Here is a 25,103-nt window from a genome sequence, read left to right on the forward strand (position 1 = left end):
AGAGTTTCCTTACGAACCAACCCGTCCTTTATGCCTAAAGTGGTATCCAGGGTAGCTTTAAATCAGGCCATACATTTGCCTACCATTTATCCTAATCCTCAAAACAAAGGGGAGAGACTACTACATTCCTTGGACATCCACAGACAACTGCATTATTATTTGGACATGACATAAACCCTTTCAGAAAATCAGAACAGCTCTTTGTGGCCTATGCGGTAGGAGCCCAAGGAAAGCCAATTTCCCAACAGACAATCTCAAAATGGATAGCCCACTGCATACGCTTTTGCTATTCCTTTCATGGCAAAACTGTACCTACAGGCATTAGAACTCATTCCACCATGGCTACAGCCACCTCTGCAGCCTTCCTCAGAGGAGTTCCTACCAAGGATATTTTGGAAGCAGCCACTTGGAGTTCTGTGCGTACCTTCTCCAAGCACTACAACCTACCACTATACTCCAAATCTAGAGCAGGCTTTGCCACTGCAGTCTTGCAGGGCATTTTGGCTCCTCCTAGTTCCACGTAGTGCCTACCACCCCTTTCTTAGCTTTGGGATTCTACCCATCTGTTATCACTGCAGCTGTATGCACGATGAACATAGTACAGTTTTGTACCTACCATAAATGTAGATGTTCGAGTGCCAATACAGCTGCAGTCCAGGTTTCCCTCCCTCCTTCCCCTCTTGGGACAGGCCTATAGGCTAACACATCCTCATACAACCTGATTGGGGTATTCATTTATGATGTATTTACTTGCAACTACTGTATTTTGATTATATTGCACTGCATTATTACACAAATTTATGTATTGCCTTCCTTCTGGGGGCACCTGACATCTGGGGCAAGAAAAACTGAAGAAAATGGCGTTGGCTGGTTCCTTTATACCCCTGTCACACTGACATCAGGGAAGAAGCGACGACAACCGACGCCGGACCTAGACTTTGGAATTCGGCCGACCGAGGACCCGCCTGACGGCAGGAGAACCCATCTGTTATGACTGCAGCTGTATTAACACTCTAACATCTACATTTATGGTAGGTACAAAACTGTACTTTTGTTAGTGTATTCACTGTTGCAGTCCTGGTCCCCCCCCCCCATCCCCCTTCTCTCTCTCTCCTTACAAGGAATGTTTGGTATTTACTTTCTACTAGTGGTGTTCTTCCACCATAACCTAGCTTCTTATTGGGTGCTCCTGAGAGGGCAAGAAAAACTGATGTAATGGCGTCGGCTGCTTGTTTTTATACCACTGACGACCTGACGTCAGTCCTAGAGCAACAGCAACTGACGCAGAAATACTAAACCTCTGGTATTCGAGCTGACTGAGGGCTACCCTAGTAAGGCTCAATGGGAATATGATTATATGTTTTGTTTACCATATTTTCAAGACCATGTTTTATTTTATAAACGATTTGTAGATGATTTGTTTGTTATGGAGAGGGACAGAAGTGGAACTACAAACATTTATTGAGTCTATTAACACTGCTACCACTTATATTAAGTTTAGTCATGAATGTTCTCCAGATAAAATCCCATTTTTGGATATTTATGTTGAAAAATTACCAGGAGGCCTTATTAATACTGGATTGTTTAGGAAACCATGTCATAAAAATACATTGTTGCACCGTACCAGCATGCATCCTCAATATGTCTTTAATAATATAATAAAAGGCCAGGCCATGAGGGTCTCGAGATATAATTCCAGTGAGAATAAATATGGTAGTGACTTAATGGACCTTAGGGGGAGGTTATTGGAAAGAGGCTATAAAGACAGTGATATCATGAAAGGTATTGCTGATATCCCATATTTAAGAGATAACTCAGCTCATCCATACTTTTCGGACAAAGAAGTCTCAAATGTGCATATGATGAAACACAACACTGATGGAATAGCGTTCTCAATATTATACACTAAAGACGTAGGAACCATAAAAGATGTTGTACGGTCACATTGGGATATTTTGATGTCAGACACACAAATAAAAGGGATTATAGGTGAACAACCACGTTTTAGGTACAGAAACAAGAAAAACCTAAAGAATATCTTATGTGATAGAAGCTATTGTCTACCACCTTTGAATAATCTGTTAGGAGGTATGAGAAGGTGTGGGGCATGTAATTTTTGTATGTATGTTGATCTGGATAATAAATTCACACATCCAGTAACTAAATACACATATAAATTTAGGGTACAAGGTGACTGCAATACCATGAATGTAGTCTACCTGGCTACATGCCAGGCATGTGAGTCATTCTATGTTGGAAAAACCAATAGGTATTTTAAAAATCGTATTAGAGAACATTTATACGGCATTAGGATGGCCCACAAAACAAACGCTCTGGCTAGGCATGTTATGGAATGTGGAGATGTACACACATTCAAGTTTAAAATAATTGAACAGGTACACTTGGACATAAGAGGTGGGGATGTTAAAAGTTATACTGAAAGTAGAGAAAATAACTGGATAATTAAATTACGTTCAGATATAAAACCAGGATTGAACACTATGTGCTCAGTCAAACCATATCTTAAAATGAGAAAGCTTAGAACTCACAAATGAAGTTATATAGTGCTAGAGGATATTAATAATAAATACACAAGGCACTTTGAATCAGATAGTGGCCAGTAGAAACTAGTATTATATTAGGCGTTTAAAGAATGAAATGTTTTACATTTTTATATGTATTTATATGTTTTATAGGTTTTACATGTGTTTTAATGTATAGTCGGATGTTTGCTTTAAATGAGCTTTTATAAAATGAGATGGTGCTTTAAATCGATTTGAAGAATGCACAGATTCCCGCCTTCTATGGTATTTAAATGTGACTCTATTTGTATTTTATTGTCTGAGTCTGAAGAAGCCTCAAGTAGGTGAAAGCGCTAACTCTTTAATAAATTATTTGTTCGTATAACTGACGTCTGTGACAAGTTTTGTTGGGACCGCTGCTCTGGAAGGAGCCTATGCTGTGTTCGACTCTTCTTACTGTTTGCATTTGTTAATGTTTTATTTTTGTTCGCTTCAAACTCTGTCCCAGCTACCCCCTTCCAAATTATCACCTATGATTTTGAAATGATTGAGTGGATGTTGTTCTCTGTGCAGTCATTTGAGACTGTACCCACAATTCCTCAACATTGTAAGGTTATCTGCTGTAAGAGATTCACTGCTGGAACTGTCCCCTTGAGTGGCATTTTTCTCATATATTAGTATTGCAGAATGGGGGGGGGGGGGCAACTCTGAGGTAGAGACTTGGGAATTATGGGTAGGGTAGGAGTCAGAGCTCTGCATCCGATAAAGCGTCAGTCAGCACTGAAGTAGGATCTTGCCAGATCTGACAATCCTAACATTTGAAGCTGTTGAGAATCAGACAGAATGGATCTAACATTATGGTAAGATAACTTTCATGTTCTTCACACTTCCCTACAGAGAACCCAAAATTTGAAGAAATCTTAAAATTAATGAGGTAGAAGGGATGTTTCATGTCCCCCTCCCCACTCCCAAGACTGAGATTCTCCAGGTGGCTTTTCAGATTGCCCATCTATGAGGGTGGTTCCCTTCTTGGACTGCATAATAGACCTGGTCATGGAATGGTCTTGGGAAGAGCAGGATGTGGATGAACTTGTACCCGAGAAACTGGAAAGGTCCTCCTTCCACTTTAGGAGAACTTTATTGAAGGAAAGACCCTCTTGCAGATGCAGTTGTGGAAGAGGCAGTAACATGAAGGAATCCTGAGTATCCAGCAGTCAGTCAGCTGGGTAAAGGAGCAAGAGCAATGGGCTACAAAGGTAGTCCGCCTTTGCATCTGGTACTTTTGCATTCGGGTCTCCTAACTAGCTGATGCACATGAAACACTTTCAGCAAGAAAACTTGGGAGGGGAGTTAGACTTGCTGAAAAGGTTTCCAGCCAGTGATGTGTATTATCAGATTGACTCATAGCTGACTGATGCAGAGCATTACATTTCTGCATTCAAGACAGTGCAGCCAATGGAGCAGCCAGAACTGTTAGAACATATATAACCATGAGAAGGCAAGCATGGCTCAGATTGTGTGGATTTGCAGAGCTTCAAAGCATCCTTCACAAATTTGACTTTTGACAGGTCCATGCTTCTTGGGCCCAAAGTGAAGGAGCAGATGCTCATGTGAGCAAGAAGGTAAAACTTTCTGCTTTTTTAAAGTTCACCACCCCTCACTGTTTGTCTAGGAACCAAAAGGGAGCAAAGAATTTGCAATTTTACATATCCCAACAACACGCTTAAGCAGCAGTCTGACAGGAGTTTCCAAGAAGTGGAGACTTCAAGGGATGCTGATCAGAAGGCAGCATTGAACCCCAAAATCAGAAGTTGTATGGCCCTTCTTCCTAGGAAGCAGCACTCCTGCGAGCTTTACTGGCTCTTCATTCTTAAGACAGTTTGGGGCCGGGTGAGTTCACTAGCCTTGCATCAAAAGGCTTGCTTAGTCGTCACATAAGACAAATGGGTATGAGATGTAGTCCAGATAGTTTACCCTCACTTTCTTTGCCAGATGTCCCATCCCATCAGATGAGGCGCAGTCCCGATAAAGGTCAGCAGCCCATATACAAGAGAGCCATCCAAGAGGACCCTCCAGACCAAAGAGGGGGTTCATTGTTTGTTCCACTTTATTTTGCATTTACAAGAAGACTAATGATCTTAGGCCAAGTCTGGGTTTCAGTGGCCTACATCTTTAAAAAAAAAAAAAAATTCCATTTGGCCAAAGTGCAGGTGATCGATCTTGCTTACAGGCGGGAAACTGGCAATGCAACCTCAGGGATGCTTCTCTGTACTTAGCCAAGGTTTCCAGAACTTTTTTTTTTGTCCTTCTGATTGAGCCAGCCATGACTGTGTGTGTCCTACCACTTGGTCTCACCACAGTGCCTTTGTGGACTCAACAGGAGGCTAATTTTCACATCAGCGTACTGGAGAGGAGGGTAGTTTTCTTTAACAAATGGCTTGGGGGGGTGGTGGGAAACAATGATAACTTGAAAATGGACATTCTTCTCACAATGCTTTCTCATAGCAGTTCACATCCCTGGTTAAGCCAACTACCTAACAGACAGGCTTAATGGATGCATTCTGCAAACATGTATCTTCATTATGCCAAAAGTAGTCCTGGAACTTCGGTCCCAACCAAGCCATTCCGCTGCCTGTCCTCTGTCCCTGTCCTCAAAACTGGAAAAAGGTTTTATTCCCTAAACATGCCAGAGGAAGCTAAGGTATTTACACGGAACAAAGGGAACAGTGTGTCCTTTGCAAGAAGTTCTTGGAGCCATGTCCAAGCGGACAGTTTCCAGTAAGGTTAGAGGGAGCCATTACAACCCACAGTACTAGAAGTACAGCTAGGACTGCAGCCTTCAAGGGGGGTTAATGCCCAGACCATCTTGGAAACCACTGCATAGTCTTATTTTCATACCTTTTTTACACTACAGTCTAGTCATTTTTGTCAGGGCTAGAGGGGAGCTTTCTGCGGGCATCCTGCAGGATATATGTCAGCCTTAACCCTTCCTTTTAGGTCACTTTCTTGTCATCGGGAGTTCTAGGAATTGTCCAAGTAGTCAGGACTGCTATAGCAGTGTTTTAAGTGAAAGACATACTAGATTTGTTTAAGAACTTAATCATAACAGATGTTCAAGCTTAGCACTGTTACAGTGCTGTTTTCTCCATCACAGACGCACACTCCAGTTCTGTTTTTAGATATCCTTGGCTGGTTGTGGGTATGTTATCCTTGTTCACTCTTCACCCTTCTGTTACAGGGCTACAGTCTGGTTCAGGCTGAATAGATTCGGAAAGCCATTCTTCTCTTCCCCTGCAGGCCTTTCTCTCAGTTTCATTAAAGGTCAAGTCAGGGTCTTGTTTCTTAGCTCTCAAGATAAATGTCCTTTACTTTCATAGGCAAGAAGGCTCCTAAGTGGTGTAAGCAGACATATACTGGAAGGATCATGTCATCCCTGATCAGTGGACTTCATGTTTGAAGAGGAAAGAATTCTGAGCTGTGGAAAACTGGCTGGACATTGGCCTTCTGTGACTGACGTTGTAATAGTCAGGATTACTGCAACAGTAATTTTCTTTAGCATCTATTATGGGAAGTTATAGCACGATTGTACTTTATTGATGTTGGTCAGTGCTGAGTCTGAGTGGGTCTATAATTGCATGTGTTTTCCCTCCTCCTACCCTTCTTGGTGTCCTACCACTGTTTGTGCTGGGTAAGAAATCGAGGCAAAGAATACATTAGGTAAGATAGTTAAACTGGGGAAATGATTGGTAAAACGTCCATATGTTTATAGAGAGGAGCCCCCACCCCTTAATTTGCCATATAGCAAGTTACTACTTTGCTGTGTTTTGTATGCAAGTCCCATTTGTATTTCAGTTGGAGTTCTCACAGGTCTAGTGTTATGGTTAAGTACTTACCACCTTAGTTTTATAAAGTTTATTTACATTTAATGATTTTTTTCTTCTAGGGAGCAGTATCAGGGTCTGTTCAGGCCTCTGACCGCCTTATGAAAGAGCTCAGGGATATTTACAGATCACAAAGTTTCAAATCAGGTATGTTTGGCAGTGCAAAAGTTGTGGTTGGCTCATCTCTGTTTTTGTCATTTCAAGAATATCGCCTGTAACTTGTCTTGCTATTTTAGCAGGCAGTTTTCTATTACTACTCAAAAGGATGAATTTTTTTACGTAGCTACTCTGGAAGAACAAGCCACAGTACTTAATTTCTCTCTCAAATGCATACATTCAGTAAATTTCCATCCTGTGCTATTTACAGTTTATTTGGTCAATAGCTGTGGAGGCATTTGTAGAATGACATTACTGTTGCTTAGAGATGGAATGTATAGTGAAAGTTTTGTATTAAGGAACTTGTGTTTTTAATAGCAGAAGTGGCATCCTAGATTTAGATTTGTATGTTTTTATATTTTTGTAAGTTTTGTGTGTGCAGATGTGCATGTATCTGTGCATACATATGTATGTGTCTGCATGTATGTGTGTGCATGTGTGGGGATGTGTGTGTATATGTGGATCCCCACTGTACCGCAGTCTTCAAAAGCTTTGGCATTTCAGAAAGTCTATAATATGGTCTCAACCATATGAAGATTTACTTTGTTTCCTTAATCTTCTGAATGAGACCCATATATTTTTACATGTGTAAGTATTTATAATGTGTGTATATGTGGATAATATATCTAGATATATATCTATGTAGTTGTATATCTGTATGGGTGTGTGGAGGTGTAAAACGCACCCCATTATTTGGCCAAACTGTTTGTCAACCTACACATAATCAAGTTGAACTGCTTGAATTCTGTCTGCACAAAAGTGTGCAGTAGGAGATTGCCCCCCCCCCTTTTTTTTTTTTTTGCAAAACTCATTTTAAAGCACATTTAGGCGTTGAAGTGTGCAAAGTTTGCTGCAGGAGAATAGGGAATTCTGCCCTTGTGGAGGAGTTAATTTATTGATTCCTATGGGAGTATAGTCTTCAAGAAAACAGAATTCCAGGAAACTTCTTTGTACCACTGAAATAAGTAGAATCAATGTTTAATTGTCTAATTTCTGACGTCTTGGTCCAGATGCATACCTAAAACTAATGCAGCAAGGTGGGCATCTCTAGGCTGACATGTTTACTATGTATGCATTGTGAAATGCCAGCATGGGATGAACAAAGCTGGTGTAAATTGTTTTCAGCAGTAATGCAAAGATGGAGTGTGATACTGCCATGTTGAGGGTGGTGTATGCAAACTGTGGGTATTAGTAAAAAAAAGCGAAGTGACATAACGTGGTGTCTAATATGAAGTCATTCTGAGATATAAATGTGTTTTGGTAAAGCATGTTTGACTGTTACCTGTATTTTCTTAACTGCATTAATTTCATAAAAGCTGTGTTGCCCACAGGTGAATAAATGGTAATCTTGGCATACAGTGTTGCTATTGATGCATGCCATCTAGCACATGGTTTTGTAGATTAATATTGTATCCGATGTATTTTCATTTCATCTCAACCTGTGGGTTACTGGTTATGACTTGTATCCGAAGACGGCACCTTCAGAATCTTCTTAGCTCCTCCTCTACCCATAATGCCCGGTGCTGATTCTCATTTGATTGAATTTGCCACCATTGTTTACAGTAGTTTGTGAGGTAGTCTGAAGGAGTCCCTTCATTAGTTACTTTGGTTGTCCAAAACCTACTTGTTGCACAGTTTGCATACTGGCATTTTGTAAGCCTCTTCTTAACCACTGCAGCAATTGTGAAATTTTTCTAAGTAAATTGGATCCAGTGATATGCCCTTAAATATATCACTGGATCCAGTGAAATGCCCTGAAGCAGGCTATTGAGATATTTAAGTGATCTGATGATGTCCTCCTCATTTCTGCTTCACTGATGGGTTACAGATTCGATCCTCGGATCCAACTCTGCCGCCTTCCACAATCTTCAGCTTCCAGCCCGAGCTTCTCCCCTAGCCCAACCTCCTCAGGTCTTGTTTGCTGCCAGTGAGTTCAAAGGTGGTTACCAGTGCTTGAGCAATTAAGTGTAGTTTTTCATATTTTTGCATTACCCTCTTGTTATTTTATAGTGTACTTAGTGTATTTAAATGTTCTCCCTTCTCTTTTTAGCTTTCGAGGTGCATTAGGGCTCTTTTTATCTGTCCTTAACCTCCTCCTTTCTCTTTGGGCTTTGGCCCTCTTTTCTTTCCTTTTTCTATATGTGTTGTATATAGAGTTAGCTGTGAATTGTTAGATGTCCTTCAAGGATGCATCTGCAGTCCTTACAAATGGGTTGTCCTGTCGTCAGGCAGCCCTTCGGTCGGCCGGATTCCAAAGTCTGGGTCTGGCCTCGGCTGATGTCGCACTTCACCCGACGTCATAGCTGCAGTTATTCGGGTATAAAGGTATCAGCCGACGCCATTTTCCTCCGTCTTTCTTGCCGCGTGGCGCCCGAAGCAGAAGCTGTTCAAGTGCCGGTCGGTCAGAACCAGAGATTACTACTACCGAAGACTTCTAAAAAGCTAAGTACCCCGTTGGGGACTCTTTCTTGCTCAGCCGATGTCAGAAAAAGTGAATAACTGTTTAACTTGTGGGAAACAAATACCTCATAAAGATTTCCACTCTTACTGCCTACCTTGTTTAGGCCCAGACCACGACGTAGCAGCTTGTCCAGCCTGTGCTTCTTTCAACCGACGGACGCTTAGACGTCGGTCGGAATTTGCTGAGGAGTTTTTCGGCTCCGCTTTTGCTTACATTATGCCGTCGGAAACTCCGACTACGCAAATAACTAAAAAAACGCAAGGAAAAGGACCGACACTCGCGGTCCGCGGTTTTGGCCGAAACCGCGGTTAAGCCAACCGCGAGTGTCTCTGTTTCGGCTGAAACAGAGTCCACGGTTCTTCGGCCGAAAGCTTACCTCCTACCGAGGCCTCATCCAGCATGGCTGAATCTGCTACTGAAATCCCACCTGCTCTTGCAGGTTCACAGGATTTATCTGATACTATTCCTTTAGATATTTCTATTCCTGCACGTGGTGCTGCTAGGCCCCCTGCATCCATGTCGATTAAGGCTTTTGCCAGGGCTAAAGCAGCAAAATCTACCAAAACTGTGCCTGCTAAGACCCCCTCTCACAGGCCTAGCTCTAGTTCTCAAATGCTTAGTCTAGCAGAGGATCTCATTTCTTTGATCCGGGGATCCCAACCCCACCCAGACAGGGCCTCTCACCCACCTCCAGAGAAGAGGCCTAGAGCAGAGCCCCCTGAGCCAGTTACTTCAGATGACTCCTCTGATGACTCAGATAATACAAATCCTCCAGAGGGCCCTTTTTCTCCTTATGAGGACTCTGATGCAGAAGAGTCCATTCCTTCTGCCTCTCCGCCTGAGGAATTTTCCTTTGGAGAAACCTTGCATGCTATGAGGGAACAATTTCAATGGCAGGGCCAGGATTTTTCAGACTCTAGGAAAAGGCTTGGAACTTTTTTGCATTTGCCACAGCATAGGCCTTTAGCCATTCCTCCAGTACTTACTGTTGTGGATGATGCATTTAATGATGCTTGTACTGCTCCTGATTCTCATCCTCCGGCCCCTGCTAAGCCCGATAGGTACTTCAGGGTTCCGGACACACATTATCATTTGTATAAGGCTCCTTTTGCAGATCCTGAAACTATCTCCCAGGGACCCAAGGCTGTAGCAGCTACTTCTGCCAAAAACCCCCTCCCCTCTGAAAGGGAATCTAGGGCCTTGGAGAGATGGGGTAAAAAAGTTTACACTTCTGCGACTCTTTCAGCTAGCGCCTTAAACTGTCAATTCCACATGATTCAGTGTCAGGAATTTGTTAGATCAGTTAACTAAAAAACTGTCCTCGGATGAACCATTAGACGAAAAATCTGTTCAGGAAATGGTACATAACATTCAGCAGGTCAGTAATCATTCCTTAAAATGCGGCTATGATGCACTGGAGGCTTCTTTTAGATCGGCTATGACTGGTACAGTGATCAGAAGACATGCATGGTTAAAAGAGCAGTCCTTACCAGACCATGTTAAATCAAAGCTCCTAGATGCTCCTATGGATAAGCTCAATGTGTTTGGCTCCCCGGCGCAGCAGGTGCTGAAGAAGGTGGAAGAGAAAGCAAAATCTGTTCAGACAGTCAAGGATTTCTTGCAGGTCCAGCCTCCAAGGTTTAGTAGGAACTGGCCTTCCAAGAATTGGTCCTTTCCAGACACCTCCAGAGCCCAGAGAGGCAGGAATAGGCGCTCAAGAGGCAGGGGTCAATCCAGAGGTGCCTACAGGAGACGTCAATGGCAGGCTAACAACCAGCGAGGTACTGCCACAGATCCAGCCACCACCACTTCCACAGGACAATCACAGTGACTTGGCTCTGGCACCGCCTACCAGGGAACAACTAGAAGCACCCTTAGGTGGAAAGCTAGCCTTATTTTCAGTAAACTGGCACTACATCACAGGAGAAAAATGGATTTTACAGACAATAGACCAAGGTTACAAGTTTCACTTCCATACTCTACCAAGGAAGAGAGGAATGCCAAACCTACCTCCAAATCAGAAAACAGAAGCTCTACAACAAATAAATCACTTACTAAGGATGAGAGCTATAGAAAGGGTACCGTCTATGGAACAGGGGCAAGGATTTTACTCCAGACTCTTCCTGGTACCAAGAAAAGAAAACCAATGGAGACCTATTCTAGACCTGTCCGCTCTAAATACATACCTCATTGTTCCAAAATTCAAAATGCTGACCCTACAGCAGCTTCTTCCCATGCTGGGCAAGGAGTCTTGGCTGGTAACTCTAGATCTCAAGGAGGCATACCTGCACGTCCCCATACGACCAAATTGCAGAAGATACCTCAGATTTCTTGCAGGATCAGAGCATTATCAATTCTCAGCATTGCCCTTTGGCTTATCTACTGCGCCCAGAGTATTCACGAAATGCCTGGCATCAGTAATGGCTCATTGCAGGCTTCAGGGAATTCAAATTTACCCTTACCTGGACGACTGCCTGTTACAAGCGGACAACAAAAACAAATTAACAGAAGATTTGAAAAAGGTCATTCATCTACTGCAAGCCCTGGGATACACAGTCAATATAAAAAAGTCAAGGCTGATACCATCCCAAAGGATAACCTTCTTGGGTGCAGAGCTGGACACATCAAACCAAATGGCGTTCCTAACAGTAGAAAAACAGAAGCACCTCCCTCTCTACTTCATGGCATTAACAAAGCAGAACCAGCTAACAGCAAGAAAAGTCCTGCAAGCCCTGGGTTACATGGCATCTTGCATAATATTGATTCCACATGCCAGACTACATATGAGAAAGTTAGTGGTACCTAAGGAATTTATGGACTCAGCACAAGCACAGCCTAGAAACCCGAATTCCAACAATTCCATGCCTGAAGCAAGAATTCCAATGGTGGGCTCAGGCCTGTCAATCAAACAAAGGACTGCCCTTCCACAGACCTCAACCAAGCCAGACCATCACAACGGATGCCTCAGACCTCGGTTGGGGGGCACACATGTTGGACAAGTGCATACAAGGCTTATGGACTCAAGACCAGCTGCACCTACACATAAATCAAAAGGAGATGCTGGCAGTAAAACTGGCAATTCAGACATTCAGACCATTTCTTCGACAGGGTCAATTGCTGATAAGGATGGACAACACCACAGTTATGTGGTACATCAACAAACAGGGAGGCACGCATTCATACCCTCTATGCCGGATGGCAATGGACCTCTGGAATGTGGCCCTGAGCTTCAACATCCAGTTACAAGCAATATTTGTACCAGGAAAAGAAAATATACTAGCAGACATCCTAAGCAGAACTACCACGGATGCCCATGAATGGATGCTGCATCCAGACATCTTCAAAACCATTACAGGGAAATGGGGACTACCAGAAATAGACTTATTTGCATCCCCACTCAACCACCAATTGAAAAAATTCTGCACGAGGGCATACCACCCACTTGTTTGGAAGGTGGACTCCCTATCTTTCAGTTGGAAAAACCTGACAGCATATGCATTCCCACCTCTTCCTTTGATGCACAAGGTGCTATTGAAGATCAAAGAAGACCGTCCAAGGATCATCCTGATAGCTCCAGACTGGCCGAGGCAGCATTGGTACCCATTACTCAGGAGTATGTCTCGGGAACAAATATGGCCTCTGCCCCTAGTTCCCTTACTGTTAACACAGAACAACTTCAAAACCCTGCATCCAAACCTGAAAACACACTGCAGCTGGCTGCCTGGAACATTGCATAAGACAAAATAACCCAGATTTATCTCAAAGGGTTAAAGACATTATCTTGGAGGCTCGCAGACCCTCAACAAGAAAAAATTATTCAGCAAAATGGAAAAGATATCTCATTTGGAGTGCAGCAAAAGGAGAAAATGTGTCACTGGTAAACATAGCTAACATCCTGGAATACTTGGCAGAGCTCTTCCACAATGGCCTGTCCTATTCGTCCATTAAGATTCATGCATCAGCTATTTCAGCAGAATACAACATGGACCCTCCAGTCTTCTCACATCCTCTGCTCAGGCAGTTTCTGAGAGGAATTAAAAATGTAAAGCCACCTAGGAAGCCACCATTGCCCGCATGGGACTTGAACTTTGTGCTAGAAAAGTTGACACTCCCTCCTTTCGAGCCAGCAGCAACAGCAGAATTACAATACTTATCATGGAAAACTGCTTTCCTGCTTGCAATCACTTCAGCAAGAAGGGTTTCTGAACTACAGGCATTAATGGCAGTACAACCCTTCCTTATCTTCCATCAAGATAGTGTCCATGAGAACTAATCCTACTTTTATGCCAAAGGTGGTCTCCAGGGTATCTTTAAACCAAGCTATCCACCTGCCTACATTCTTCCCCAACCCACAGAACAAGGGAGAAAGACTGTTACATACCTTGGATGTACATAGACAATTGCGTTACTACCTGGACAGGACTAAGAGCAATAGAAAAACTGACCAGCTACTGGTAGCATATGCAACAGGAATGGAAGGAAAAGCAATTTCAAAACAGACAATCTCTAAGTGGATAGGAAATTGCATTAGATTTTGTTACTCTTACCATGGGAAGAAAACTCCAGAAAACATCAGACCTCACTCTACAAGGGCTACAGCCACTACCACAGCTTTTTACGAGGAGTGGCTACCAAAGACATTTTAGAGGCTGCTACTTGGAGCTCCGTGCATACATTTGCCAAGCATTATAATCTACCCTTATACTCCAGATCCCGAGCAGGTTTTGCCACTGCTGTTTTGCAAGGGATCTTAACTACACCATAATCTTATTACTCCTCCTCCCCCAGTTTGGCTATGGTATTCTACCCATTTGTAAGGACTGCAGATGCATCCTTGAAGGACATAGTACAGTTTTGTACCTACCATAAATGTAGATGTCCGAGAGGCATGCATCTGCAGTCAGGATTACCCTCCCTCCTTCCCCTTTGAGGTACTCCTAGGGTATTTGCCCATCTTCTAGCTAGCTGGGGGAATCTATTATGGTGCATTTGTTTGTATATATGTATATACATGTTTATTTTTATTTGGAAACTTTTGCAATTATCCAAATTTAGCCTTCCTATAGGGCACCTGGCATCTGGGGCAAGAAACACTGAGGAAAATGGCGTCGGCTGATACCTTTATACCCGAATAACTGCAGCTATGACGTCGGGTGAAGTGCGACATCAGCCGAGGCCAGACCCAGACTTTGGAATCCGGCTGACCGAAGGGCTGCCTGACGACAGGACAACCCATTTGTAAGGACTGCAGATGCATGCCTCTCGGACATCTACATTTATGGTAGGTACAAAACTGTACTTTCTCTCTCTCTCCTGTACCATGGATAAGCCTACAGGGTTTAAAAGGTGTGCCAAATGAGAGAAATTCCACACTTGGATGTAAACAGTAGAGCCATTTGTTTAGGGCTGGTATCACCTGGATTCCCCTTGAAGCATCTGTGAGGGGTTTAATCCAAGAGCAATTCAGGAAAGGAAGAACAACTTGATTTTGAACGGCCTTCTGTCCGCTCCTCTTTCGTCACCAGGAGCTCAACCCCCATCTTAGGATTAGCTCTGCTCTAAGGCCATGAAATGACACCACAAGAAGTCCAAGGCATCTTTTGCACCTCCTTCTAAGGATCCGAAGGTTTTGGAATTGGGAACTTCCACACTGAGGCCTGTGTTCTGCTCCATTGGATCTATTGATTTTAACGGCGAGTGAGTGTGCCTTTGACTTCATCAAAGTCTCCGGATCCTAAGTCCTTGGATCTGAGCAGTCTGCCACCCCTTTGGATCCATAGATGTGCAGATCCGCGATCTTCTCTGTCTCTGGGGAGATCCATTACTTAAGTTTCCCCCACAATGCCTTGTAAAGTTTTTCAAACCCCAATGCACTGTCTTCCATCTTCAATGGTTTCCTCCAGATCCTCTCGGAGACTTTAGGATGATGTGGACAAAATGGTAAGATCAATCATCAAGGCTTAGATTTAGGGGGGGAGGGTACTTCCAGATCCTTCCCCTCATGGATCCTACCCTGTCCCTTCTACTTTTTCTCGTTTTCTGATCCATGTTTCCGAGCCCCAGGACAGTAGTAGTATTCGGGGTTGGATCAGAGGACTCTTGCTTCATCAACGTCGACCATCACCTTGACTGCCTCTGCTCCGAGGTCCTTGGATCAGAGTGCATCCCGGATCTGAGATGTCGTGCCCAGATCCGAGGGGTGATGTCGGCTCCAGTATTTTGGGATATGTCACTTCCCCTTAGACCCTCATCCCTTGACAGTGCAGGTCCTGTTCTGTCTGGGGGTTGAGATTCTGGTGAGCTTTATCAGTCTTCTTTGGGAGCTTTGGTTCCTGGTGAGTTCGATGGGGTCTCCCCGTGGCCTTCGGCCTTCCAGGTTATAGAAAAGGCCGCCTGTGTTAGCAGAGTACCAGACTCTCTGACTTCTGCTCCTCCCCGTGTGCCAACATTGGATCTGGACCTTGGATCTACCACTTTGTCCAGGGTCAGCCTGCCTTGAAGGACTTGCAGTCTGTTCTGCCTGACGTGGCCCCTTCCTCTTCCGACTCCTCTCCTTAATATCCCATGTAGGAGTTCCCACGGAAGAGGACTTGCAAAGGGAGGCACTTGGACTCCCCTGTGGAGTTCTTCACTGAGGTGTATGGATTACAGTGAGGGAGAGAGGTCTCCCAAATCACTACCGGAAGATGTCGTCTTCACAGACATCTTGGAGATGTTCTTAATGTTTCAGTGTTGCAGTCGTTACATTTGGGTTGTCTGCTTTGCAGTAGCCCTCAGTCGGCCTGATTAACAAAGTCTTGGGTCCTGCGTCAATTGCTGTCCCTTCTTTTATGACGTCAGGTTGTCAGGGGTATAAAACATGCAGCCGACGCCATTACATCAGTCTTTCTTGCCGTACGGTGTGCGAAGCAGAAGCAGTTTGCAAGTGCCGGTCAGCCGGCTCCTGAAATTTTCGTTTCAGAACCGAAGTCTTCGACTAAAGCCAAGTACCCCGTTGGGGAAACTTTTTCTTGCTCCTTACCGATGTCAGTAAAAGTTAATAATTGTATTACCTGTGGAAAGCAAATACCTCACAAAGATTTTCATTCGTACTGTATTCCTTGCCTAGGCTCTGACCACAACGTGCCTTGCTGTCTGTTTTGTGCTTTATTTAAACAGAGCACCATCTGTCATTGGTATATTTTACGCTTCTACATATTTCGGTTCTTGGTTTAATTAACCAGAAATATCAGCCTTCCGGCTACCGGATTCTGAAAAATTGCACGAGACAGGCCGCCGAGGTCCAAAGCTGCCGACGACGCTTCTCCTAAGCCAGTCGCCAGTTCGCCGATGCTTAATGAGGCGCTTTCGCAGCCCCTGATACCTGCTATGTCTGACTCACAGGCCTCTACTGAGACCCATTCGGAGTCTGGTATGCCGCGAGATGCTTCAACTGTGGAACCTACGGATGTCTGTACCTTGGATGGGTCCAGAGCCGCTATGCAGGCACCGGCTTCTGAGGGTGTATTCAGGCCTACGGACTTGCATATTAAACCAATGCCTCCTTCATTTAGGCCAAAATCTCGAACCATGCCTAAGAAACTGACGCCCAGGCCGCATGCTTAGGCCTCTATGCCTAAAAAACAAATGATGATAATGGCTGAAGATCTTATAACTTCAGTCAGGGGAAGCCAACCTCCCCCTTCTAAGAGACCTAGGGCTGAAGTTGTTTATAAATCTTCTGAACAGGTTTCTGATTTTTCTGATGATCTGGATTTGCCCTTATCTACTTATGAGGATTCTAAGGCAAAGTACTCTATTCCCTCTGCTTCCCCTCCAGGGGATTTTTCTTTTGGCAAAACCTTACATACTCTAAGGGAGCATTTCCACTGGGAAAGCCAGGATTTTTCTGATTCTAAAAAGAGGCTTAGCGGTTTCTTACTCCTGCCTCAGCATAGGCCTCTAGCTATACCTCCTGTACTAGACATTGTTGTTGCCTTTTCAGAATTTAGTTTGGCACCTGATTCTTTACCACCTGCTCCCAGAAAACCTGAAAGATATTTCGGGTTTCCTGATTTTCACAAGTTCCTTTTTAAAAATCTTATTGCGGATCCAGAGACTGTTTCACAGGGACCCAAGGGCATTAAGGCTTCTACTGCTAAAAATCCGACCCCCTCTGATAGAGACTCCAGGGTGCTAGATAGATGGGGTAAGAAAGTTTGCACTTCTGCAACCTTGGCCATTAGGGCTTTAAACTGCCAGTTTCATATGTTAAAATATCAACAACATGTTATTGGATTGAAAATTATGATAATGCCCGACTAATGTGCTGAAAATAAAGAATTACAGGATTTTAATGCATTCTGCTGAACAGGTGGAAAGCATACTTTGCAATGTGGATTTGATTCATTATAGAGGCCTCTCGCAGGGCTGCTGTTACTAGGTCTGTGCTCAGAAGGCATGCTTGACTTAAGGAACAATCTTTGCCAGATCATGTTAAAGCTAAATTGTTGGATGCTCCCTTAAATCAGGACTGCCTGTTTGGCAGCAAGGCTGAGGAAGTTGTTAAAATGATGGAAGATGAAGCTAAATCTATGCAAACTGTTAAAGATTTCTTACAAGTTCAGCCTCCTAGATTTAGTAGGCACTGGCCTTCTAAAAATTGGTCCTTTCCAGACCCTTCCAGGTCTTCTCAAGCCAAACCCAGACAGCAGAAACCTCAGGTTTTAGTCCCAAGGGACACACAAGACTAGGCAGTGTGGGGTTTCCACACCCAAACCTGGGAGCAGCAAGACTCCCCCCTATGGAAAATCGTCTCAATGACTTGCTTTTAAGACTTCCAAGCACTTTCCAACTGAATGCTCCTTTAGGCGGAAAGATTGGTCTGCAGGCCAAAAACTGGGAACTCATTACTCAGGACAAATGGGTTCTAAATATAGTGTCCCAAGGATACAGATTTCATTTCCACACATTACCAACACCAAGCGCGTGGCCAGATCTACCCCCAAATCAGTGGACAGAGGCCCAAAATCAGGTACTCTCTCTTAAACATGGGGGGCTATTAGTTGGTATCAGAAGAGGAAAAGGGACAAGGTTTCTATTCGAGATTTTTCCTGGTACCCAGAAAAGTCAATACATGGCGTCCTATCCTGGACCTTTCCATTTTAAACACCTTTCTGGTGATTCCAAAATTCAAAATGCTGACTCTTCACCAGCTGCTTCCTATGCTAGGCAAGGATGCATGGTTGGCAACACTGGACTTAAAAAGAAGCATACCCTGCACATCCCTATCAGGGAGTCTTGCAGAAGATTACCTACGCTTCAAAGCAGGCTATATGCACGATCAGTTCTCTGCACTGTCCTTTGGCTTATCTACTGCGCCCAGGGTTTTCGCAAACTGCCTAGTTCTAGTCATTGCATTTTGCAGGTAAAGAAATATTCAGATATACCCGTACCTGGACGATTGTCTAATTTAGGTAGAAAGCAAGGACAGTCTCTTCAATCTTGGGTACTGACTTGTCTGGGGTTCACCATAAACGAAAAGAAATCTTACTTTGTACCCTGTCAACAAATTATATTCCTGGGAGCAAGCTTGAATACAACTTCCCAGATGGCTTTCCTCATGCCAGAGAAACAGATACGTTTGACAACTTCAAACAAGTGGCCTCAAAAACCCAGCTATCTGCAAGGCAAATACTGCACGCCTTTGGGTTCATGGCCTCATGCATTCTTCTAATTTCATATGCAAGGCTGCATATGAGGAAACTACAATGGTATCTCAAAAGTCTATGGTGTCAGCATTCACACGATCTGGAAGAAAGGATTCCTATCATACCTTGCCTATGCCTAGAGTTCCTTTGGTGGGCAGGGGCCTGCCACCAAAACAGGGACTACCATTCACATTGCCCCCTGCCAAACAAATCATAACAGACTCATCAGACTATGCATAGAGGGCTCACCTGGCAGGGAAGTGCATTCAGAGCAAATGGAACCCAAATCAAATGCACCTGCACATAAATCAAAAGGAAATGTTAGCTGTACAGAATGCACTGGCAGCCTTCAAGGACCACATTCTTCCAGGACAACTAATGGTAAAGACAGACAACACCACGGTCATGTGGTACATAAACAAGCAGGGGGGTACACATTCTTACCCTCTCTGCAGACTAGCCATGGCATTGTGGAACACAGCCTTGAGCTACCAAGTGGATCTGTGTAAGCTCAATTCCTGCCAGGAAAACTAAATACACTGGCAGATGGACTAAGCAGAAACCTCATGGACCCACACGAATGGAAACTAGAACCAAGGATTTTCAACATGTTGACAAGCAAATGGGGAAGTCCAGATATAGACCTGTTGGCCTCCCCCCGCAACCATCAACTGCACAAATTTTGCACAAGGATTCCCCACAAACAAGCTTGGAAAATGGATGCTCTGTCCTTCAGCTGGAAAAACCTGTCAGTTTATGCCTTTCCTCCTCTGCCTCTGCTCTCCAAGGTACTACTAAAGATCAAACAGGGCAAGCCAAGGACAGTGTCATGCTTGGCTCCATGGCACCTGCCTCAGACTCCTTCCCTGTTGTCTCAGCAGGAGAACATGATTCTGCACCCTCAGCTGCAAACCCTGAACCTAGCAGCCTGGCTAATTACCTAATCTCTCCTTTACTATCCCTCAGTAAATCAGTGATGGATATCATTTTAGAGGCAAGGAGGCCTAGTACTAGAAAATCTTATGCTGCAAAATGGAAAAGATCTTGTGCTTGGAACCGATCTCAAGGAATGAACGTAGCCTTGCCCAATTTACCTCAGATTCTACAATACTTCACTGAGATGCTTCATAAGGGCTTGTCTTTTTCCTCCAAAGTTCATGCCTCAGCCATTTCAGCTCATTCTAGCACAGAGCCCTCACCTCTTCTCTAACCCACTTCTCAAGCAGTTCCTCAGAGGGACCAAAATTCTAAGGCCACCCAGGAGAGCTCCAACTCCAGCCTGGGATCTTAACTTTGTCTTGGAGAAACTCGCTCTTCCTCCCTTTGAGCCAGCTGCTACTGCAGGTTTAAAATTTATTTCCAGGAAAACCGCTTTCCTTTTGGCAATCACTTCTGCCAGAAGGGTGTCTGAATTACAGGCCCTTTTGGCAATGGAACTTTTCATCATCTTTCACGCGGACAGGGTGTCCCTCAGAACCATTCCCTCCTTCATGCCCAAGGTGTCACAGTGCGGCTCTTAATCAGTCCATTCATTTGCCTACCTTTTTTCCTAACCCACAGAACAAAGGGGAACGGATACTTCACTCTTTGGATGTGCACATACAGCTTAGATTCTACTTGGACAGGACTAAACCTCAAAGGAAATCCGAAGAACTACTGGTGGCATTTGCTGCAGGGACAGAGGGGAAAACTATTTCAAAACCATTTCAAAATGGATGGGCCACTGCATTAATTTCTGCTTTAAGCACCATGGAAAACCTATCCCACAGGTCATCAGACCCCATTCAACCAGGGCTGCATCCACCTCTACAGCCTTTCTCAGGGGAGTCCCTACTAGGGACATCTTAGAAGCTGCTACCTAGAGCTCTCTACATACTTTCACCAAGCATTACCATTTGCCAATTTTCTCTAAATCCAGGGCTGGTTTTGCCACTGCAGTCTTGGAGGGCCTTATAGCTGGTCCTAATTCTATTTAAATTCCTCCTCCCAATGTTAGCTTTGGGAATCTGCCCAATTGTAATGACTGCAACAGTGAAACATGAAGAACATAGTACAGTTGTGTACACTTGCCATAAATGTAGATGTTAGAGTGTATTCACTGTTGCAGTCCTGGTTACCCTCCCTCCAGCCCCCTTTTTCTTCCTTTGGCTGTACCTCTACTCTCACTGTGCTCTAAAAGCTTTTTGGTGCATTTGCTTTTCTGTTGGAGGAATATCCTTGTATTTATAGATTTAATTGCTTCCCATTAGGGGGGCACCTGACATCTGGGGCAAGAAAAACTGATGTAATGGCGTTGGCTGCATGTTTTATACCCCCTGACGACCTGATGTCATGGAAGAAGGGACGGCAACCTATGCAGGACCCAAGACATTGTTAATCAGGCCGACTGAGGGCTACTGCAAAGCAGATAACCCAAATGTAATGACTGCAACAGTGAATACACTTTAACATCTACATTTATGTAAGTGTACACAACTGTACTTTCTTGAAGTGGAAAGGTGGCTGGTCTTTCAAAAACCCCTCTTCGTGGAATCTGTATTCCTGGAGTCCTTTGGGGTGGGACCATCTACATCTGGGGTAGCCCCCCCCCCCCAGTGGACACTCTTGTAGACTTGTCACCTGTAGGTTCTGGAAGGAGCTACACATCTTAGAACCAGTACCAAAGCACCCAGACAAGATTCTTTCTCCTGAGTACCGTACTTTCTGGAGTAAGGGCATCCCAAGTGACGCTACGGTGGTGGACGCTGCTACCAAGAGCGAGCTCACCCAGCAGAGCTCAACTGTCCTTCCACTGAACAGAGTCCATAGCGCTGGACTGGTTTGGGAAGTGCACTTATGCTTCAGTGATGTTTTCACTGAGAGCACTCAACTGTCTGCCACATTGTATTCGCCTTCAGAGAGACTTGGTTAAAGAACTCTGAATCCTTGGTGGGGTGATAAGGAGGAGTTAGATGAGATTTTTCCTAAGCTAACCACTCTCTTCCATAGCAAATTATTCCTTGAGGCTTGTTTCCCACTCAGCGGAAGGATCTTCATGGGCAGCTGGGACTGACATTGCAATAAGTCGTCATGCTTGGATGAGGCTTTGTGATTTCGTGGAGTCCTTTAATACATCTTTTGGCAACGCCCCCTTTGATGGTTTGGACACCCTGATCCGCACAGAGCAAGAGGGTGAGACCTTGTTTGCCATGGGGATTAAGATGATTATCTTCGTGTTTCATTGTTGCAGTCATCACATTTGAGTTATCCCTGCTGGGTAGCCCTCAGCCGGCCTGAATACCAGAGACTTAGTATTTCTGCATCGGTTGCTGTCGCTTGAAGACTGACGTCAGATCGTCAGGGGTATAAAGGAAGGCAGCAGACGCCATTACATCAGTCTTTCTTGCCATGGAGCCTGAAGCAGTTCGCATGAGTTCCATTCGGTCGCTACCTGAGTTTCGTTTCAGAATTGAAGTTGGAAGTCTTCAAAAGCTAATTACCCCAATGGGGATCCTTTTTTCATACACTAACCGATGTCAGAAAAAGTTAATTGGCTCACCTGTGGAAAGCATATACCACACCGGAATGTCCATTTTTACTGTGTCACTTGCCTAGGCCCAGACCACAATGTCCCTCATTGTCGGTTCTGTGCTTTAACACCAGAACTATTCGTCGTCAGGCCCTTATTGTAGCCAGATATTTCAGTTTACAGATGTTCTTCGTGTTTCACTGTTGCAGTCATTACATTTTGGTAATCTGCTGGCAGATTACCCTCAGTCGGCCTGAATAACATAGTCTTGGATCCTGCGTCTGTTGCTGTCTCCTCTTCCATGACGTCAGGTCGTCAGGGGTATAAAACATACAGCCGACGCCATCTTATTTAGTCTTTCTTGCCATGCGGTGCCCAAAGCAGAAGCAGTTCGCAAGTGCCGGTCAGTCGACTCCTGAAATTTTCGCATTCGAGTTTCAGAACCGAAGTCTTCAACTAAAGCTAAGTAGCCCGTTGGGGAAACTTTTTCTTGCTCCTTACCGATGTCAGTAAAAGTTAATAATTGCATTCCTTGTGGGAAGCAAATACCTCATAAGGATTTTCATTTGTACTGTATTCCTTGCCTAGGGCCCAGATCATAACATGCCTTGCTGTCGGTTTTGTGCTAGATTTAACCAATGCACGATTAAGCGTCTGTATATTTTTGCTTCAAAATATTTTGGATCCAGATTTAATTACCCTGAAATGTCATCATTTAGCAATCCGACTACCCGAGTTCACAAAAAACGCAAAGAAAAAGTCAGAGACAGACCGTGTAGGTCCAAAACCAATGACGAGGCTTCTCCTAAGCCAGTCACCAGTTCGCCGGTACTCAGACTTTCGCAGCCCCTCATACCCGCTACTTTTGAGTCGTAGGCCTCTACCGAGACCCAGGCGGAGTCTGGTATGCTGTGAAATTGAGTATTGAACCCGTGGATGTCCCTCCCTTGGATCGGTCCGGAGACACTGAGCAGGCATCAGCTTCTGAGGGTGTTTTCAGGCCTCAACATTTCTATATAAAACCAACGCCAACTTCAAAAACAAGATCAAAAACATCTTCTAGGTCTATAAAAACGATGCATGAGCCACGTGCTCAGGCCCCTATGTCTAAAAAACAGACTATCAAAATGGCTGAGTACTTAATTACCTTAATCAAGGTTCCCAACCCCCCCCCCCCCCCCCCCGCTAAGAGGCTTAGGCAAGACACTGATTATGAATCTTCAGATCAGGTTTCCATTTCTTCCGATTCCTCTTCTGATCAGGAATTTTCTATACCACCCTATGAGGATTCAGATGCAGAAGAATCCATCCCATCTGCATCTCCTCCTGAGGATTATTCTTTTGGAGAAACCTTGCATACTTTAAGGGAACATTTTCATTGGGAGAGTCCGGATTTCTCTGAATCAAAAATGAGGCTTCGGGATTTCCTCCTCCTTCCTCAGCATAGGCCTTTGGCTATACCTCCTATATTAGACATTGTTGATGTGTTTTCGGAATCAAGCATGGCTCTGATTCCCTTCCTCCGGTTCCTAGTAAGCCAGACAGATATTACAGGGTTCCTGACTCCCACAAATGTCTATTCAAGAATCCTGCTGCTGATCCTGAGACTATCTCACAGGGTCCCAAAGGTGTAAAGGCCTCTACAGCCAAAAATCCTACCCCCTCTGATAGAGATTCCAGGGCGCTAGATAGATGAGGAAAGATGGTTTATACGTCTGCAACCTTGGCAATTAGGGCATTAAACTGACAATTTCATATGCTTAAATATCAACAGCATGTTGTGGGCTTATTGAAACAGAAAATGATGTTGATTTCTGATTGTGTGGAAAATAAAGAATTACAGGAATAAATGCATGCAGCAGAACAGGTTGGAAAGCCTACTTTGCAATGTGGTTTTGATTCCTTGGAGGCCTCTTGCAGGGCCGCAGTTACTGGATCTGTGATTAGAAGGCATGCCTGGCTCAAGGAGCAAAATCTGCCTGATCATGTTAAAGCTAAATTGTTGGATGCCCCTTTACAGCATGATACTCTGGTAATAAAGCAGAAGAGGTTTTAAAGAAAATGGAAGACAAAGCTAAATCTATGCAAACTAAAAGATTTCTTACAAGTGCAGCCACCCAGATTCAGTAGGCACTGGCCTACTAAAAATTGGTCCTTTCCTGTGTCCAACAGAGCCTCTCAAAGCAAATCCAGGCACTCCAAAGGCTCTAGATACCAATCAGAGGGTTCTTACAGGTCAAAGCACTGGGGGTGCCTCCACCTCTAAATCTGGAGGAAACAAAGCACAACCCTACAGTAAGCAGTCTCAATGACTTCCCTCTACCATCACCAAGCACTTCTCTTTTGGCAGCCCTCTTGGTGGGAAGATTAGCATTTCATGCTCAAAATTGGCAGTTAATTACCAGGACAAGTGGGTATTAAACATAGTATCCCAGGGGTACATATTTCATTTCCATACTTTGCCAATTCCAAACGGTTGGCCAGATCTGCTACAAAATCAATGGGCAGAGGCTCAGAAACAAGTTACGTCCCTCATGGATATGGGGGTGATTCAACCAGTACCAGAACAGGAAAAAGGACAAGGTTTTTATTCAAGACTGTTCCTGGTACCCAGAAAAGACCATGCCTGGCGTCCAATACTGGACTTATCAGTTTTGAACACGTTCCTGGACATTCCAAAATTCAAAATGCTGACTTTACAACAGCTATTGCCTATGCTGGGCAGGAACACTTTGTTAGTAACTCTAGACTTGAAAGAGGTATGCCTGCATATCCCAATAAGGGAATCGTGCAGAAGATACCTCCGCTTCAAGGCAGGTTTTATGCATTACCAATTCTCTGCACTGCCCTTTGGCTTATCTACTGCGCCCAGGGTCTTTACAAAGT

At 44.2% G+C, this 25,103-nt stretch overlaps 1 protein-coding gene across 1 annotated transcript in view; it reads left to right on the forward strand.

The window, feature by feature from the left end:
* LOC122806154 (ubiquitin-conjugating enzyme E2 Q2-like) overlaps positions 1-25,103 on the forward strand; it is an 800,789-nt gene that overhangs the window by 374,844 nt on the left and 400,842 nt on the right. Inside the window, exon 5 of the mRNA XM_044076390.1 lies at positions 6,466-6,617. Coding sequence (XP_043932325.1) covers positions 6,466-6,617 — 152 coding nt within the window. The remainder of the gene's footprint in view (positions 1-6,465; positions 6,618-25,103) is intronic.

The sequence above is a fragment of the Protopterus annectens genome, chromosome 7.part0, assembly GCF_019279795.1.
Source record: "Protopterus annectens isolate FY-2018-M chromosome 7.part0, PAN1.0, whole genome shotgun sequence".
In the NCBI taxonomy this organism is placed as follows: domain Eukaryota; kingdom Metazoa; phylum Chordata; order Ceratodontiformes; family Protopteridae; genus Protopterus; species Protopterus annectens.